The sequence below is a fragment of the Stegostoma tigrinum genome, chromosome 9 (genome assembly GCF_030684315.1).
Source record: "Stegostoma tigrinum isolate sSteTig4 chromosome 9, sSteTig4.hap1, whole genome shotgun sequence".
NCBI classification, from domain to species: domain Eukaryota; kingdom Metazoa; phylum Chordata; class Chondrichthyes; order Orectolobiformes; family Stegostomatidae; genus Stegostoma; species Stegostoma tigrinum.
In genome coordinates, this window is record NC_081362.1 from 41245309 (window position 1) to 41265845 (window position 20537).

At 41.3% G+C, this 20537-nt stretch overlaps 1 protein-coding gene across 7 annotated transcripts in view; it reads right to left on the reverse strand.

Moving 5' to 3' along the window:
• sanbr (SANT and BTB domain regulator of CSR) overlaps positions 1 to 20537 on the reverse strand; it is a 147987-nt gene that overhangs the window by 36686 nt on the left and 90764 nt on the right. For all 7 annotated transcript variants that reach the window (XM_048536884.1, XM_048536888.1, XM_048536881.1 and 4 more), the window contains 2 exons: positions 5085 to 5117; positions 509 to 608 (listed from right to left, as the gene is read on the reverse strand). In XM_048536884.1, the coding sequence (XP_048392841.1) occupies positions 509 to 608; positions 5085 to 5117 (133 nt within the window). The remainder of the gene's footprint in view (positions 1 to 508; positions 609 to 5084; positions 5118 to 20537) is intronic.

Sequence of the window (20537 nt, forward strand, 5' to 3'; positions counted from 1 at the left end):
GCAAAAGATTGCTCCATGATGCCATGCACATAAAAAGAAAGAGGAAGATCGAACCCAACCATTACTGCCCCATTGTTCTCCTCCCAATAATATGTAAAGGCTCAATGTGGAATTGTTTAGTTGTTTTCACAACAATATGATGTACTGAAACACTTTACAGCCAACTAAATGTTTGATATGCACTTACTGTTGTTAAGCAAGAAGCAAGGTAACCAATTTGCAGACAAAATAACAATACAAACAGAACAATCTGTTCAGGGATGTTTGCAAAAATTCTGTTCCTGAACACCAACATACATCCGTTAAATAAAGATTAATTTTTAAGAAAAAAATGAATTTCTTCTTTGATCCTATATGATTATACTAATATTGTACCCATACACATATGCCAGGTTCGGTAGGTCACAAGTGATATAAAGCATTTTATAGTATTTACACACTCTTGCTATCCAAAATATGTATCAACATAAACATACGTTTAAGTGCAATATTTATGACTATTTTTTACCTCTTTTCTTTGTCAGTTCTTCTTCATCTCCCACTTCATCCTCAGTTACCTCTGAACCAGTGGTATATTCTTCATCTTCAGAATACATTATTTGTTGTTTCTAAAGGAAATTTAATGTTTGTGGCTATACAATGATTACTTTATATCTAAACATAATTTTTGATAGTTTTAGTCCATTAATTTAATGTTTTAATGTTTAATTTAGCACATTAATTTAACATTTTAGCTTCAAATATAATTTTGCCATCTTTATTTAGAAACAAGGACAATTTATTTCAATTTGCTGACTAGAAAAATAATCACTGTTAAAATCATTTTAAAAATATTGCTATCCATAAACAAACTGAATTGGGAGAAAATAATGGAAATATCACGAACAGAACTACAACTACCAAAGGAGGCCACACCACTTTCTGCTAAAGGGAAATTAAGAACAAGCCATTTTTGGAAGGATGTTGTTATCTAGTAGATACGAGTGTTGGGTTAGCAGATACACATAAAATCTTCAAATGCCTTCAAAATTAGTATTTTAATTGCCCATTATGTCTGCAAATACAAGATTTCTTCTAGTCATTCACTTGCTGAAGATTTGAATAGAACGAAAACCTCTCACTCTGGAAAACAAAAAGCTTCCTCATCTTCATTGGGCTTGTCAAAGCCGAAGATTGGAGAAATGAAGGGAAGATCGAAAGGAGTGAGGAGTCCACTGTGTTTTGAGTTCCAAGGAGACAGTGATCTGAGGAAATGCAATCAGTCCTGACTCCAACACAGTGAAGAGAGAGAGATTGTTTCAGGAGGGGACTCTGAAAAGAATGTGACAGAAGAGTTCAAAGGAGCAAACATAGAAGCAGTGAGCCAATGGGTCTGTTCTCATTGGAAAGAAGGAGGCTAAGAGGGGATTTAATAGAGATGTACAAGATGTTCAGAGGATTAGATAGGGCGGACAGTGAGAGTCTTTTTCTGAGGATGATGACTTCAGTTTGTACAAGGGGGCGCAGCTACAAATTGAGGGGTGATAGATTTAAGACAGATGTCAGAGGCAGGTTCTTTACTCAGAGAGTGGTAAGGGCATGGAACGCCCTGCCTGCCAATATAGTTAACTCAGCCACATTAGGGGCATTTAAATAGTCCTTGGATAAGCATATGGATGATGATGGGATAGTGTAGGGGAATGGCCTTAGATTAGTTCACAGGTCGGAGCAACATCGAGGGCCGAAAGGCCTGTTCTGCACGGTATTGTTCTATGTTCTATGTTCTAAAAACACATCATGGCATGTGGATATAAAGATCATCAAAAATCTAATTTTGAAATATGAATGTCTAACTGGGTATTGTATTTTTGGAGTAGAAAAGACAGGTTTACATTAATTAAACTTCACCATTAATTACTGAGGAAGACTGTTTCCTAACCATCTTGTTCCATGACAAAATCTTTGTTCTGAATTCAGGGTTCAAAACAACATTATGGATCCTCTTTCCTCAATTTAAATTTGTGCTGCACCATCCCATTGAGATCAGAATGTGTAAAATCTCTGGGAGATATTGATAGTTGTCATTCTCTATGCCTATAGAATCAACACCGATATTTTAGACTATAACATATGGGCTGCATCTGCTGGCATCCAACTTGAATTTAAAAAGAATGATAAAAAGCTAACAAACATATAAAATTGAAATGATTTGAATGAAAGAAAACATTGATAAATGCAAAGAGATACCTAGCAAAATAGCTTTAAACAGTTTTTTTAAAAATTAGTTTTATTATAAAGCATGCACAAAATGAAAAATATCAGAAGTGAGCATGTATAGTTGGCAATTAGCGGTAGATTATTGCTGTTAGCAATCAGCTCCACTACCCATATCAGAGATAATGGGAACTGCAGCTGCTGCAGAATCTGAGAAAACAAAGTGTGAAGCTGGATGAACACAGCAGGCCAAGCAGCATCTTAGGAGCACAAAAGCTGACGTTTCGGGCCTAGACCCTTTTCTGATGAAGGGTCTAGGCCCGAAACTGCAGCTTTTGTGCTCCGAAGATGCAGCTTGGCCTGCTGTGTTCATCCAGCTCTACACTTTTATCCACTACCCATATGCCCATTTATCTTCTAAAGCCTTTGATTATAAAAAACAAAAATACTCTGTGACCACGCCTCCACCATTTTCCAACTCAGAGAGTTCAAAATTTGCGTCATCCTCTGACAGAAAACCTTTTTCATTACAGCCCTGAAATGGTGACCCTTAATTTGTAAACAGTGTCCTGTTTTTTCGGACTCAGCCACAGGAGTCAACATTGCTTCCATGTCCAGCTTACCAAGTCCATTCAGTATCCACAATCAAGACATCCCTCACTCTTCTAAATTCTCTCTTAAACTTTCCTCAAATGATAACTGAATATTATTTAAATGGAGAAATACTGCAGAAAGCAGCAGCCCTGAGAGATGTGGAGGTCCTAGTGCAAAATTCAAATCAAGTAAGCATCTAAATTCAGTGGGCGATAAGAAGGCAAATGGAATGCATTTCAAAGGGAATGGTGTATATAAATTAAAAAAAACTAACTATAACTATAGTTATAGTTCTGAAAAGTACAGAAGGCACTTGGTGTAACCACAACTGGCATATTGTGAACAGTTCTGGTCCCCTTATCTCAGAAAGATCGGGGGACTGTACAGATAAGGTTTGCTAAGTTGATCCTGGATATAGAGGGATTTTCTTATGATAAGAAGTCAAGAATATTGGGCTTGTAGTCACTGGAGTTTAGGAAAGTGAGAGGAGATCTAATCCAAGATTCTTATGGTGCTTGACAGGGTGAATGCAGAGAGGTTGTTTCCCCTTGTGGGAGAATCTAGGACCAGAGGGCATGATCTCAAATCAAGGAGCTACCCATTTAAGACAGAGATAAAGAGGAATATGTTTTCTCAGAGAGTGGTGAACATATGGAATTCTTTACCACAGAGGACGGTTGAGGCTGGGTCCTTTAAAATATTCAAATCTGAGGTAGACATTTTTAATCAGTAAGGAAATCAAGGAGAAAAGGAAAGTGGGTTGAATATTTTCTGATCAGAAGTGATCTTATTGAACGACACAATAGGATTGATGGGATGAATGGCCTACTTAGGCTCCTACATCTTATAATCGTATAAGACAACACATGCATTCCAGGAATCAATCCTCTGAACTGCCTCCAATGCATTTACATCATTCCATTAATAAGAAAACCAAAACTGCTCATAGTATTCAAGATGTGGTCTCATTAATGCCCCTTATACAAATATAGCCTTACAGCTTTACTGTTATGTTCAATTCCTCTCATAACAAAAGATGACATTCTATCAGCCTTCTTAATTACTGCCTGTGACTCATTTTTGTGATCCAATTCAGTAAACCACTAAATCACATTGCACCTCAGAATTCTGTAATCACTCTCTATTTAGGGTAATGCTCTGCTTCTTTATTCAGAGTCATACAGCACCGAAAATGGTGCTTCAGCCCATTATGTCTGCACCAATCAAAAGCAGCCACCTAACTGTCCTAATCCCATTTTCTACCATGGGCCATAGCTTTGTATGCCTTAGTGTACATCAAAATACAATTCTTCCTGCCAAAGTGAAAACTTCGTGTTTTTGCAACCCATTACGGTGAGACTTTATGAGAATTATAGTTTGGACGTTTTTAACAAAGGTTGGACATTAAAAGGGTGAAAATATTAATGTGATATGCTGAAAGAAATTGTGGGACGCTAAGTAGATCAGGAATTTTTTACATAAGTTGGGAAGCCCTGTGTCACACTGCAGTGGAACGAAAGGAGAAAGCAACTTATAAAATGGCTCTCACGAGACCTATTCTTAATGAAATTTACTAAGAAGTTGATAAAAGCTGAGGTATTAGAATTTCTGACTTGCCTTAAGCTTAAATCTCTGCTGTCCATTTCACAATTTACACAAGTCACATTTACATTCATTCCTATGCCCACTAAATTGCATTGGCTCACAGAAACGCATTGATTTAAAAATCCTCATTCACCTTTAAATCCCTCCACAGGTTCTGTCCTCCTTTGCTCTGTAACTTCTTCAAGCCCTACAACCTTTCTCGTACTGCCTCCATCTAACTCTGGCCTTTATCCATCCCCAGGTTCTTTTGTTGCTCTGTCAATAGTCATTTCTTCAGCTGTTTAGTTTCTCCTCAAGATACTTCTCTTTGACAGAACATATCAACACCAAATATATTTTGCTCAGTATTAACGTTTCTACTTGAACACTCATATTACCATAAGTGACACTTAACTGCATTAGAGATGCTATATAAATGCAAGCTGTTGTTACAATGGCTTTTTGATTAACATAATCTATGCTCATGTTTGGTTCAGGAGATTAAAATTTAACCTTAAGAAAATTTAAACTTTGTGTGAAGAAGCAAGATTTAAACATGAGTCTTAAGAGTAATTCAGAGTTGATGTCAATATTTACCCTTGCAGACAAACTAAAACATTTTGTCATTAGCCAAATGTTCATACATTATTTGAATAGATAAAAACATATGCAAGAATTTTAAAATATTGAACAATAACAACAATTCAACATACCAGCTGCAAGCTCCAATTTTTCAGAAGTGAAAACTGCAAAATAATAGTCAGAAAAATAGTGTAAAACAAACAAAAAGAAATCAAATAAGGAAATACAACAGTAAGGCAACCAACACATACATGTAATCAGTATTAGTCAAATCTTATTTGTATTAAAGCTAAATTTACTGTCTTTGTCATCAATCCATTCAAAAGATTCATAAATAATCCATAATGAACATTTTGAAACAACAAAACTTTAATTTAGAGCTGGAAACATTTATGCAAGTAATAAAGAAAACTAATAACCAGTTTCATTCTCTGCCAAATGTTTTTCAGAAGTCATTCTGCATGAACAAATTAATAGCTTTAAGTAAGGCCTTTGAAAAGAGTGATTACTCACATTTAATATCCTTAAGTGCTTCCAATATAATTAATCTAAGTCATGTGTTCATTACACATTGTTATCTTTTGGTATATATTTAAATAACCAAACCTCAACAACTAAATAATAAATTTAGGTCCAAACTTATTGCACAAATAGGAAAAGTTCAATTCTGAGATGTCGGAGACCAAATCGCGAAGTATAAAACCTTTTGTTTGTTTGGTCAATTTCATTAAATTAATTTAAAATTACATACTGTAAGTGGGTAACTTGTAGTTTCATAATTCAGAATGCTATATTCACATCTTGGGATCACAAATTTAAAGTGCACTACCAAATAAGTTGAATATTTTTTCTGAAAAGGGTTTTACTAATTCACTAAATGGAATAGCAGCTCCCATCTACAACTAAGAAAAAAATTGCCAGCATCAAGTAAACAAGAGATTAATTATTAATACACTTTTCCTGACATATAATAAATACAGAAGTAAACAATCCTTCATTTAAAACAGAATCCATGACTCCTAGTCCCGAGCAAAATGCTTCTTTGAGACTATCTCATTAGTAGTTCCAACATCGTGTCCGAGAGGAGAGTAAAGGTTGGCCAGGCATTCTACATGGTCGGAATGCCCTGGCTAATAGTCTACTATCAAGTAGCATCACTGAAGCATCAGAGATAATGGGAACTGCAGATGCTGGAGAATCCAAGATAATAAAATGTGAGGCTGGATGAACACAGCAGGCCAAGCAGCATCTCAGGAGCACAAAAGCTGACGTTTCGGGCCTAGACCCTTCATCAGAGAGGGGGATGGGGTGAGGGTTCTGGAATGAATAGGGAGAGAGGGGGAGGCGGACCGAAGATGGAGAGGAAAGAAGATAGGTGGAGAGAGTATAGGTGGGGAGGTAGGGAGGGGATAGGTCAGTCCAGGGAAGACGGACAGGTCAAGGAGGTGGGATGAGATTAGTAGGTAGATGGGGGTGCGGCTTGGGGTGGGAGGAAGGGATGGGTGAGAGGAAGAACAGGTTAGGGAGGCAGAGACAGGTTGGACTGGTTTTGGGATGCAGTGGGGGTAGGGGAAGAGCTGGACTGGTTGTGTGGTGCAGTGGGGGGAGGGGACGAACTGGGCTGGTTTAGGGATGCGGTGGGGGACGGGGAGATTTTGAAACTGGTGAAATCAACATTGATACCAGGGTCCCCAGGCAGAATATGAGTTGCTGTTCCTGCAACCTTTGGGTGGCATCATTGTGGCACTGCAGGAGGCCCATGATGGACATGTCATCTAAAGAATGGGAGGGGGAGTGGAAATGGTTTGCGACTGGGAGGTGCAGTTGTTTGTTGCGAACTGAGCGGAGGTGTTCTGCAAAGCGGTCCCCAAGCCTCCGCTTGGTTTCCCCAATGTAGAGAAAGCCACACCGGGTACAGTGGATGCAGTATACCACATTGGCAGATGTGCAGGTGAACCTCTGCTTAATGTGGAATGTCATCTTGGGGCCTGGGATAGGGGTGAGGGAGGAGGTGTGGGGGCAAGTGTAGCATTTCCTGTGGTTGCAGGGGAAGGTGCCGGGTGTGGTGGGGTTGGAGGGCAGTGTGGAGCGAACAAGGGAGTCACGGAGAGAGTGGTTTCTCCGGAAAGCAGACAGGGGTGGGGATGGAAAAATGTCTTGGGTTGTGGGGTCGGATTGTAGATGGTGGAAGTGTCGGAGGATGATGCGTTGTATCCGGAGGTTGGTGGGGTGGTGTGTGAGAATGAGGGGGATCCTCTCTGGGCGGTTGTGGCGGGGGCGGGGTGTGAGGGATGTGTTGCGGGAAATACGGGAGACGCGGTCAAGGGCGTTCTCGATCACTGTGGGGGGAAAGTTGCGGTCCTTGAAGAACTTGGACATCTGGGATGTGCGGGAGTGGAATGTCTTATCGTGGGAGCAGATGCGGCGGAGGCGGAGGAATTGGGAATAGGGGATGGAATTTTTGCAGGAGGGTGGGTGGGCGGAGGTCTACTGAAGCATATTCATTTGCCATTTGTTGTAACTTGCAATACACAAAAAAGCTGTGATTTTCTATGTAATATTACACTGCATTTTAGAACTATATATAAAAAATGAAAAATAATTCTTCTGATCTTTGTCCTGAAATGGCAGGCCTAATTTTATAACAGTGGCCACCCCAGTTCTGGACTGACACATAAGAGAAAGAATTCTTTCCACATCAACTTTGTCAAGGCCTTTCAAGATCTTTTACATTCCTATTATGTCACTCCTCACTCATATAAACTCCAGTGGAAGCAAGCCCAGTCTGTTCAACTTTCCTCATATGCAATCCCACATATTCCAGGTATCAATGTAGTAAACCTCTTCAGAGCCACCTCCAATGCATTGATATCCTCCTTTAAATAATGAGACCAAAACTGCACACGTTTTAAAACACGAACTCATCAATGCCCTGAATAACTAGAACAAAAACAGAAAATGCAGGTATGGCAGCACCTTTGGGAATAAAACAGAGTTAATATCTCAAGTCAGGAGACAATCAGACAAAGAACCATTTCTGCCCTCCAACCCCACCACACCCGGCACCTTCCCCTGCAACCGCAGGAAATGCTACACTTGTCCCCACACCTCCTCCCTCACCCCCATCCCAGGCCCCAAGATGACATTCCACATTAAGCAGAGGTTCACCGGCACATCTGCCAATGTGGTATACTGCATCCACTGTACCCGGTGCGGCTTCCTCTACATTGGGGAAACCAAGCGGAGGCTTGGGGACCGCTTTGCAGAACACCTCCGCTCAGTTCGCAACAAACAACTGCACCTCCCAGTCGCAAACCATTTCCACTCCCCCTCCCATTCTCTTGATGACATGTCCATCATGGGCCTCCTGCAGTGCCACAATGATGCCACCCGAAGGTTGCAGGAACAGCAACTCATATTCCGCCTGGGAACCCTGCAGCCATATGGTATCAATGTGGACTTCACCAGTTTCAAAATCTCCCCTTCCCCTACTGCATCCCTAAACCAGCCCAGTTCGTCCCCTCCCCCCATTGCACCACACAACCAGCCCAGCTCTTCCCCCCCACCCACTGCATCCCAAAACCAGTCCAACCTGTCTCTGCCTCCCTAACCTGTTCTTCCTCTCACCCATCCCTTCCTCCCACCCCAAGCCACACCCCCAGCTACCTACTAACCTCATCCCACCTCCTTGACCTGTCCGTCTTCCCTGGACTGTCCTATCCCCTCCCTACCTCCCCACCTACACTCTCTCCACCTATCTTCTTTACTCTCCATCTTCGGTCCGCCTCCCCCTCTCTCTCTATTTATTCCAGTTCCCTCTCCCCATCCCCCTCTCTGATGAAGGGTCTAGGCCCGAAACGTCAGCTTTTGTGCTCCTGAGATGCTGCTTGGCCTGCTGTGTTCATCCAGCCTCACATTTTATTATCCTGTATTTCCTGTTTCTTACTCACCAGGTTATCCTCCATTCTTGCTATTACAATGGAGGGAAAGCCAAATCAAATTAGCCATACTATCACTGGATTTGCAACACAAAACAAACATTCAACAACCCTCAAAATTGCTATCTAGACTTTAAAAACAGCAAAGTTTGGATACCAAGTTTAAACAAAGATTAACAAATTGTCATTAACTTTAGAAGAACGTTGATAAGCTACAATTCAATCTAATTAAAATAGCCGTGGAGTCACAGAGCTGCACAGCATGGAAACAGACTGTTCGATCCAACTTGTCCATGCCGACCAGATATCCTAAACAACACCCCCTGTCATTTTCACATCCAGATGCCTTTTGGATGTCATATTTATACCAACCTCCTCCACTTCTTCTGGCATCTCACTCTGTACATGCACCACCCTCTGCATGCAAAAGTTGCCCCTTAAGTCCCTTTTAAATCTTTTCTCTCTCACTTTAGAACATAGAACATAGAACATAGAACAGTACAGCACAGAACAGGCTCTTCAGCCCACAATGTTGTGCCGACCATTGATCCTCATGTATGCATCCTCAAATTTCTGTGACCATATACATGTCCAGCAGTCTCTTAAATGACCCCAATGACCTTGCTTCCACAACTGCTGCTGGCAACGCATTCCATGCTCTCACAACTCTCTGCGTACAGACTTTAAACCTATGCCCTCTAGTTTTGGACTCCCACACTCTGGGGAAAAGACCCTGGCTATTCACCCTAACCATGCCCCTCATGATTTTTAAAACTCTACAAGGTCACCTATCTGCCTCCAACGTTCCGGAGAAAATAACCCCAGCCTATTCAGCCTCACCTTCTAGCTCAAACCGTCCAACTTGTAAATCTTTTCTGAACCCTTTCAAGTTTCACAACATTCTTCCTATGGCAGGGAGACCAGAATTGTAAGCAGTATTGCAAAAGTGGTCTCACCAATGTCCTGTATAGCTGCAACATGGCCCACCCCCAACCCCGCCAACACCCATAATCAATGCACTGACCAATAACGACAAGCATACCAAATGCCTTCTTCCCTATCCTGTCTACCAGTGACTCCACTTTCAAGGAACACTGAACCTGCACTCCAAGATCTCTTTGTTCATTACCGCTCCCCAGGACCTTACCATTAAGTGTATAAGTTCTGCCCTGATTCACCTTTCCAAAATGCAGCACCTCACACTTATCTACATTAAAGTCCATCTGCAACTCCTCGGCCCTTGGCCCATCTGATCAAGATCATGATCTAAGCCCGATTTTCTCTGAATATGAACCTCCACTCATACACTGATAGAGAAGACATAATTAAGAGGTAAATTAAAAAAAGAATTGTGATTTTTCAGACTGATGACCATTTCAACAACAAATACCAGGAGTTCAGGAAACCTTTCAATGATGGATTGTGTATAGACCCAGAGGATTGTATATCTTGCTTGATACTACTGCAAAATCAAATAAGCCTAGTCCAACAGCTTCCAAAGCAAAACTGCTTCCTGCCCAAAAAACCTAGTCATCGTTAGTTCATTGTGTTTTTTTCTTTCTTTGTTAACATTTTCCATAGCTAAAATGAAGAGTAGTACATCTGCTAGCTCATTACCTACTTCTTTTGTAACCAGAAAATGAAGTAACAGCCAGGATTGAATAGCAGAGCAGACTTGATGGACTGGATGGCCTAACACTGCTGCTATATCTTATAGTCTTACATAATGACCTGCAGACCTGTCAGCCCACAGGTCCACATGTTTGCTTAGTACTACTTCCTCCATGATTGCAATTTCACTAAGTTACTTTCTCTCTTCCACCTTCTGATGTATAGTGGGTACAGGAACTTTTTTGAGTCCTCTATAGTGAGGACAGAAAGAGTTTGTTCACTTAATCCGTCACTTCCTACTACCTACTATTAACTCCCCAAATTCACTCCCTAAATGATTATCATTCACTTACTCTGTTCATTTTTAAGTATTGTAGAAACCCTGGCTACCTGTTTTACATTCCTTACTAGTTCCCTCTTATACTCTAATTTCTTATTTCATAATTAACTTTTTAAGTCACTCTCTATCATTCTTTACATTCTAACAATCATCTGGCCTGCCACTTTTACACAGCCACAAATCTTTCCTGAAGGTTAATGCTTTCATAGAACATAGAACATAGAACAGTACAGCACAGAACAGGCCCTTCAGCCCACGATGTTGTGCCGACCATTGATCCTCATGTATGCACCCTCAAATTTCTGTGACCATATGCATGTCCAGCAGTCTCTTAAATGACCCCAATGACCTTGCTTCCACAACTGCTGCTGGCAACGCATTCCATGCTCTCACAACACTCTGTGTAAAGAACCCGCCTCTGACATCCCCTCTATACTTTCCTCCAACCAGCTTAAAACTATGACCCCTCGTGTTAGCCATTTCTGCCCTGGGAAATAGTCTCTGGCTATCAACTCTATCTATGCCTCTCATTATCTTGTATACCTCAATTAGGTCCCCTCTCCTCCTCCTTTTCTCCAACGAAAAGAGTCCGAGCTCAGTCAACCTCTCTTCATAAGATAAGCCCTCCAGTCCAGGCAGCATCCTGGTAAACCTCCTCTGAACCCTCTCCAAAGCATCCACATCTTTCCTATAATAGGGCGACCAGAACTGGATGCAGTATTCCAAGTGCGGTCTAACCAAAGTTTTATAGAGCTGCAACAAGATCTCACGACTCCTAAACTCAATCCCCCTGTTAATGAAAGCCAAAACACCATATGCTTTCTTAACAACCCTGTCCACTTGGGTGGCCATTTTAAGGGATCTATGTATCTGCACACCAAGATCCCTCTGTTCCTCCACACTGCCAAGAATCCTATACTTAATCCTGTACTCAGCTTTCAAATTCGACCTTCCAAAATGCATCACATCGCATTTATCCAGGTGGAACTGCATCTGCCACCTCTCAACCCATCTCTGCATCCTGTCAATGTCCCGCTGCAGCCTACAGCAGCCCTCTATACTGTCAACGACACCTCCAACCTCTGTGTCGTCTGCAAACTTGCTGACCCATCCTTCAATCCCCTCATCCAAGTCATTAATAAAAATTACAAACAGTAGAGGCCCAAGGACAGAGCCCTGTGGAACACCACTCACCACTGACTTCCAGACAGAATATTTTCCTTCTACTACCACTCGCTGCCTTCTGTTGGCCAGCCAATTCTGTATCCAGACAGCTAAGTTCCCCTGTATCCCATTCCTCCTGACCTTCTGAATGAGCCTACCATGGGGAACCTTATCAAATGCCTTACTGAAGTCCATATACACCACATCCACAGTTTGACCCTCATCAACTTTTCTAGTCACATCGTCAAAGAACTCGATAAGGTTTGTGAGGCATGACCTGCCCCTCACAAAGCCGTGTTGACTGCATTTGATCAAGCCATGCTCTTCCAGATGGTCATAAATCCTATCCCTCAGAATCCTTTCTAACACCTTGCAGACGACAGACGTGAGACTTACTGGTCTGTAATTGCCAGGGATTTCCCTATTTCCTTTCTTGAAGAGAGGAATTACATTTGCCTCTCTCCAGCCCTTAGGTACGACTCCAGTGGAGAGCGAGGATGCAAAGATCCTCGCAAGTGGCGAAGCAATTGCATTTCTCGCTTCCCAAAGCAGCCGAGGACAAATCTGATCCGGGCCTGGCGACTTGTCAATCTTAATGTTTGACAAAATTTTCAGCACATCAGCTTCCTCTATCTCCATCCATTCCAGCATGCACACCTGCTCTTCAAAGGTTTCATTCACTATAAAGTTCGTTTCTTTCGTAAAGACAGAAGCAAAAAACTCATTTAGGGCTTCCCTTACCTCCTCAGACTCCACACACAAGTTCCCTATGCTATCCCTGATAGGCCCTACTCTTTCTTTTCCTTAACCTTTTTTGTTAAGTACAGATGGTAAGCATTCTCTTCAAATTTTTACTTTATAATAGGACTATCGCATTCTGAAACAACCCAATAAACATGGTATTCTGAAATAACCCCTTAAAAATCCATTGCTTTGCCTCTACTGACCTATTGCCTAGCCCAGTATCCCAGTTAACTTCTGCTAGCTCACCTATCGCATGGGAAAAAACTGCCCTTATTTAGGTTGAGATACCAAACCTAATCTTCTCCCTTTAAAACTGGGTGTAAAATTCAATCATTGTGCAGTCATTTCTACTGAGGGGTACATTTACCAAGAGTTGATTAATTACTCCTGTTGCATTACATAATACCAAATTAATCCTGCACTCTACTCAGTTCCAGAATGTGCTGCTGTAGAAACTGTCTTGAAAACCTTCTATGAGCTCCTGTTCTACTATTGTCAATGTGATTTTTCCAGCTGACGGACCACATTATCTATTTTTTCTCAGTTTGTAGTTTGAAGCCACGCGTGATTATTACATCTCTTTTTTTCACAAACACCCACTATTTCTTCTTGTGTACTTTGTCCTAGATTATAATTACTATTAGGGTTCAGCAGACCACTCTTAGTTTTGATTTCTTTCCTCTACTATTCTTCATCTCCACCCAAAGCAATTCTATATCTGATATCTTGAACAAATGCCATTCTTAATTAGCAGTGCTACCCCTCCAGTAATCATTTAACAATAATGTGCTTTTTAAAAGTTGAGAGCTTGATATTGTGCTGTTCAATTTTAACTATGAAGCAAAAATATACCCTCAAAGTGTCTGCGGCATGAGGAAATCCAGACTATATTTGATGTGCTAGAGTCTAAGCGACAAGTCACTGTAATGGATCAGGGTTGGGAATCGTTGCTTGGATCTTTGCTCCAAGAGACAGTCACATCCCTGAGGCCAGTTACTTCAGATTTGTTCCGTGGTCTGGGAAAGGAGTATGTTACTACTGGGGAGACAGCTTCAGAGATCCAGCAGCTCTAAAAGAGCTGTAACACTTGCTATTTTACAGCTTCTTGCAGTCTGAATGGAAAGAACAGGGACTGCAGGGAATATGAATACATGTCCACAGCACTATGATTCAGGATTACATTCAAGTTAGGGGGGGAATAGAAAGAAATGTAGCAGTAGATAGAAAGTTTAGATTACTATTCTCTGCAGCTGAGGATGTGTTCTGAATGTTACATTGTAGAACCATAGAATCCTGGCAATGGAAAGAGGCCAATGAGCCTATCAAGTCTGCACTGGCCCTTCAAAGAGCATTAGACCCAGATCCAACCCTCCACTCTATTCTCATAACCCTGCATTTACTGTGACTAATCAACCTAGGCTGCACATTCTTGGGCATTACAGGGCAATTTAACATGGCCAACTCACCTAACCTACACAATCTTTGGACCAAGAGAGGAAATTGGACACCAGGAGGAAACCCAATTAGACGTGGTGAGAACCTGCAAATTTAACATCTTAGCAGGGAGATTTGCTCATTCTATTAAGGGAGACTATATACTGACAGAGAGGGGGAGTGGAGGAATTCTAAGTAGCAGCATAAATGGAAGGATTGATGGGGAAGGTTCTGAATGTGAAGAGAGCACGAAAATTAGAAAAGAAAGACAAGTGAGAGTCAGAGTATGTAGTAACTCTGAAGAACGAAACTGCATTTATTTCAATGGACAGGGTCTTAGAGGCAAGGCTGATGAACTCAGGGCATGTTTTAGAAAATTGGATTGGGATGTCATAGCTATTACAGAAACTTGGCTGGGAGATGGACAACACTGGCAGCTCCATGTTCCAGGTTTTAAATGTTAAAGGAAGGATAGGAAAGGAGGCAAGAAAGGGGGATGGGGGTGGTGTCATTTTTGATTAAGGAATATATTACTGCTGTAACTAGGGAAGATGTTTCTGAAAAATCATCCAGTGAAAATGTATAGGTAAAAATTGTAAATAAGAAAGGAAAGATCACTTTGATGGGATTGTTCTGCAGCCACCTCCCCCACCTCCAGTAGTAACAGGGTGATTGAGAGACAAATATGTACAGAGACCTCAGGTATATGTAGGCATAATAAGGTAGTAACAATCAGCAATTTTAATTTTCCAAACATTGACTGGGGCTGCCATAGTATTAAAGGTTTGGATGGTGAAGAATTTGTCAAATGTGTTCAAGAAAATTGTCTTTGTCAATAGTTGGATGCTCCTACTAGAAAATGAGCAAAACTGGACCTTCTTACGAGCAATAAGGTAGGGCAGGTAACTGAAGTTAAAGTGGGGGAACATTTTGGGTCTAGCGATGATAATTCTATTAGTTTCAAAATGGTTATGGAAAGGATTAGCCTTCCGTGACAGTTAACATTTTTAATTAGAGTAAGGCAAATTTTAACAGTACGAGACAAGAACTTACACAAGTTAATTGGAGTAGACTGTTCGCAGGTAAAAGGACATCTGACAAGTGGGAGGCATTCAAGAGTGTGATGATGAGAATTCAGTGGCATTACGTTCTTGTTAGAGTGAAAGGTTAGGCTGGTAAGATTCAGGAACAATGGACGAATGAAGGTATTGAGGTTCTAGTCATGAATTAAAGAGAATCTTATTTTAGATATAGACAACTTGGTTCAATTGAATCTCTTAATCAATATAAAGAGTGTAGGGGTATTCTTAAGAAAGCAATCAAGAAGACGAAGAGGGGATATGAGATAGCATAAGGTTAAGATAAGACAGATAAGTTTAACAATAATGCAAAGTGATTTTACAAGTAAATTAAGAGCAAGAGAACGATTAGAGATAAGGTAGGGCCTCAAAGATTAAGGAGGCCATCTTTGTGTTAAACCCCAGGAGATGGGAGAGATACTCAATGAATATTTCTTGTCAGTTTTTACTATGTTGGGGAACTGTTTACTGTGTTTTTACTAGTTTGGGAAGCCTTAGAGAATAGAAAAGTGGATAAATCTCCGAGACCCGACCTAGTGTATCCCAGAATATTGCAGGGAGTAAGGGAAGAAATTGCAAGACTCTTTGCATCATCTATAACTACAGGTGAGATGCCTGATGACTGGAGGGTGGTTAATGTTGTACCTTTTGGTAAACAAAGGTTGTAAGGAGAAATCAGGGAATTATAAACCTGCGAGTCTGACTTTGGCTGTGGAAGATTGTTGGAGGTGATAATAAAAAAAATCATGTTTATGGACTTTTAGAGAGGCAAAGATTGAATAGGGACAGTCAGCACGGTTTTGTGCGAGGAAAATTGTGTCTCACAAATTTGATAGAGTGTTTTGAGGAAGTTACCAAAAAGGTAGATGATGGCAGAGCAGTAGACTTTAGCGAGTTTTGAGAAGATTTGCAGCTCAGGTTGAGGTTCTGAGTTTGCAGCTCAGTTTGCTCGTTTTCAGACGTTTCGTCACCACTCTGAGTAACATCATCAGTGAGCCTCTGATGAAGCGCTCGTGTTATGTCCCGCTTTCTATTTATCTGTTTAGGTTTCTTTGGGTTGGTGATGTCATTTCCTGTGCTGGTGATGTCATTTCATGTTCTTTTCCTCACCGACGCAGGAAATGACATCACCAACCCAAGGAAACCTAGAATGGTGACGAAGCGTCTGAAAACAAACCTTCCAGCTCAGCGAGCAAACTTACATCCAGAGCAGTAGACTTTGTTTATTTGGATTTTACTAAAGCCTTTGACAAGGTTTTGCAGGGTAGACTAATTAGTAGGGTTAGGTCACATGGGATTCAGGGTGAGCTTGCAAATTGGATGCATAATTAGCTTATCAGCTGGAGACAGAGCGATGATGGAGGGTAGCTTTTCAGATTGGAGGCTTGTCACCAGCAGTGTTCCACAGGGATCAGTTCTGGGTCCTCTTTTGTTTGTCATTTATATAAATGATTTGGATGAAAATATAGAAGGCATGGTTAGTAGGTTTGCAGACAACTCCAAAATTAGTCGCATAGTAGGCAGTGAAAAAGGTTTTCTAAGATTACAAAGAGATCTTGATGAATTGGGGGTCAAAGGGCTGAAAAATAGCAGATGGAGTTCAATCTGGATAAACATAAGGTATTGCATTTTGTTACAACAAACAAGGGTAGAATTAATATGGTACGGCCTTGGGTTGTGTTGTAGAACAGAGGGACCATAATTCTTTGAAGTTTACATCACATATAGACAGGGTAACTAAAAAGGTGTTTGGCAAGCTTGACTTCATTGGACAGTCCTTTGGGTATAGCAGTTAGGAAGTCACGTTCAGTTTGTACAGGACATTGGTAAGGCCTCTTCTAGAATACTGTGTCCAGATCTGGTTGTCCAGTCATTGGAAAGACTCTACACAGACAATCCCCTAAATCTGGAATCTGGGTCCTAATTGGGAAGCGGTAGAGGTAGACACTGAGCCATCGTGCCACCTGTCCCAATTGTCTGCCCAGTGCCCGTGTTAAAGACATCTCCTTGGGCTGGAAAGGAATTTGGATTGGAAGGGGAATGCAATGGTCTGTCATGATCGATGTGGGTACCAACGACATAGATATAACTAAGAAACAGATCCTACTGAGGCATAATGAACAGCTAGGGACTAAAACAAAGAATCACCAACAACTAGAACCATAAAGGTAATAATCACTGGATAATTACCTGAGGGTAAAATAGATCAATTAATTGAATGTGTTGATCAGAATAATTGGAACAAATGGGGTTTGATTCATGGGTCACTGGTGTTAGTATCTGGGAATGAGAGAGATCTGTCATCTTTGAACAGCCTCCACGTGAACTTTGCTAAGGCCAGTACCCTAGCGAACTGAAGGATAAGGCTGTTGAAACAACTTTAAACTAAATAATGAGAGGAGAATTTGGTCAAGTTAAGATTTAGATAATTAATAAGAAAGGATAAAGTAAAACTACAGGATCATGATAAGGGGATTGATAACAAAGAGTGGCTGAGGAAGGAACTGGCTGTACACCATGAGTGAGCCAGCAAATAGGGACTGTAGAGAAAAATGGTGGAAAAACAGCAACACAGAGATGGATGGCAAGTAGATGTACAGAAGTGATTACATAGCAGGATCAGTCAGATAGATGGTGACTGTCAGGAAAGGTAAAAAAAGAAGGTAAGAAGTTAATAAAATGTGAGGCTGGATGAACACAGCAGGCCAAGCAGCATCTCAGGAGCACAAAAGCTGACGTTTCAGGCCTGGACCCTTCATCAGAAGTTAGTTAAGAAGTTAGTTCAGAAGTCTCCTGTAGTTATTCCTCTCTCAAACAGTTGTTTTGAAACAAAAACAGAAGTTGTTGGAAAAGCTCAGCTGGTCTAGCAGCATCTATGAAGAGAAATCAGAGATAATGTTTCGGGTCCAGTGACCCTTCCTCAGAACTCATTTTTGAATACTGTTGAAAAGGATACAGGATAGAGGACAGAGGATAGATAAGCCCCCTGAGCCAGACGGGATATACCCAAGGTTCATACGGGAAGCAAGAGGAGATTGCTGTGCCTCTGGTGATGATCTTTGCATCCTTATGGTCCACTGAAGTAGTACCTGATGATTGGAGGGTGGCAAATGTTATTCCCTTGTTCAAGAAAGGGAATAGGGATAATCCTAGGAATTACAGACCAGTCAGTCTTACTTCTGAGGTGGGCCAATAATTGGAGATGACTCTGAGAGACAGTATTTGTGATTATTTGGAAAAGCACAGTTTGATCAGAAATAGACAGCATGGCTTTGTGAGGGGCAGGTCTTGCCTCACAAACCTTACTGAATTCTTTGAAGATATGACAAAGCACATTGATGAAGGTACAGCAGTGGATATGGTGTACATGAGTTTAGTAAGACATTTGATGAGCCCCCGGGCCAGAAGGGATATACCCAAGGTTGCTACAGGAAGCGAGAGAAAAGATTGCTGCACCTTTGGTGATGATCTTTGTGTTCTCACTGTCCACTGGAGTAGTACAATCCCTCATGCTAGGCTCATTCAGAAAGTAAGGAAGCATGGGATTCAGGGAAATTTGGGTGTCTGGATACAGAATTGGCTGTCCAATAGAAGACAGAGTGTGGTAGTAAATGGAAAGTATTCAGCCTGCAGCTCAGTGACCAGTGGTGTTCTGCAGAGATCTGTTCTGGGACCTCTGCTCTTGGTGATCTTTACAAATGACCTGAATGAGAAAGTGAAAGGGTAGGTTAGTAAATTTGCCGATGACACGAAGATTGGTGGAGTTGTGAATAGTGTGGAGGGCTGTTGTAGGTTTCAACAGGATATTGAAAGGAAGCAGAGCTACGCAAAGAAGTGGAAGATGGAATTCAACCTGGAAAAGTGTGAAGTGATTCGTTTTGGAAGGTCAAATTTGAATGCAGAATACAGGGTTAATGGCAAGATTCTTGGCAGTGTGGAGGAACAGAGGGATCCTGGGGTCAACGTCCATAGATCCCTCAAAGTTGCGACCCAAGTTGATAGGATTGTTAAGAAGGTGTATGGCGTGTTGGCTTTCATTGGTAGGGGAATTGGGTTTAAGAGCCACAAGGTTATGCTGCAGCTCTATAAAACCCTGGTTAGACAACACTTGGAATATTCTGTTCAGTTCTGGTCAACTCATTATAGGAAGGGTGTGGAAGCTTTAGAGAGGGTGCAGAGGAGATTTACCAGCATGCTGCCTGTTCTGGAGGACAGGTCTTAAGAGGAAAGGTTGAGGGAGCTAGGGCTTTTCTCATTGGAACGAAGAAGGATGAGAGGTGATTTGATAGAGGTGTACAACATGATGAGCAGCATAGACAGAATGAATAGCGAGAGATTTTTTTCCAGGGTGGAAGTAGTTATTACGAAGGGGCATAATTTTAAGATGGTTCTGTAACTGTAACTTGAGAAGGCTTGCCCTCTCTTTTCCCATTTTTCTCTCGGTCTCTCTTGAAGACACAATCTAGTGATGAAGCATATTAGAGAAAAATCCATTCATGGAGAATTTAAAGGTCTCTTCAATATTTACTTGGAGGAAGGTACAGGGGAGATGTCACTGGTAGGTTCTTTACAGAGAGAGTGGTGGGTGCGTGGAATGTACTGCCGGTAGTGTAGTGGAATCAGATACATTAGAGACATTTAAGTGACTCTTGGATGGGTACATGGATGGTAGTAAAATGCAGGGTATGTGGTTAGTTTGATCTTAGAGTAGGATAATAGGTCAACACAACATTCTGGGCCAAAGGGCCTCTACTGTGCTGTACTGTTCTATGGTCAAAGTATTGGTCAGACACACCACTTTACTTAAGGAGGAATATACTTGCAATGAAACACAGTTCAGAGAAGGTTCAGTATCTTCGTTCCAATCTGAACGCTTTGCAAAATGAGAAAAGGTTGAGACGTCAGGCCTGTCTTTGCTGAAGTTTAGAAGAATGACTGGCGACCTTACGGAAACATAGAAGATTCTGAAGAGACTTAAGAATGTTTCCTCTTGTTAGAAATAGTTCAGGCAGAGATGAAGAGGAATTTCTTTTCTCAGAAGGTTGTGAATCTCTGGAATTATCTAGCCCAAAGACACAGAAGCTGGGTCACTGAATTACGTTCAAGGCTAAATTAGATTGATTTTGATCGATAATATAGACTGCATGCTGGAAAGTGGAATTAACCCCATAATCAGATCAGCCATGATCTTATTAAATGAAAGAGAAGGCTTGAAGGACAAAACTGTTTAAGCCTGCTGCTGTTGCTAACATAATGTTGTCACTATAGTAGTAA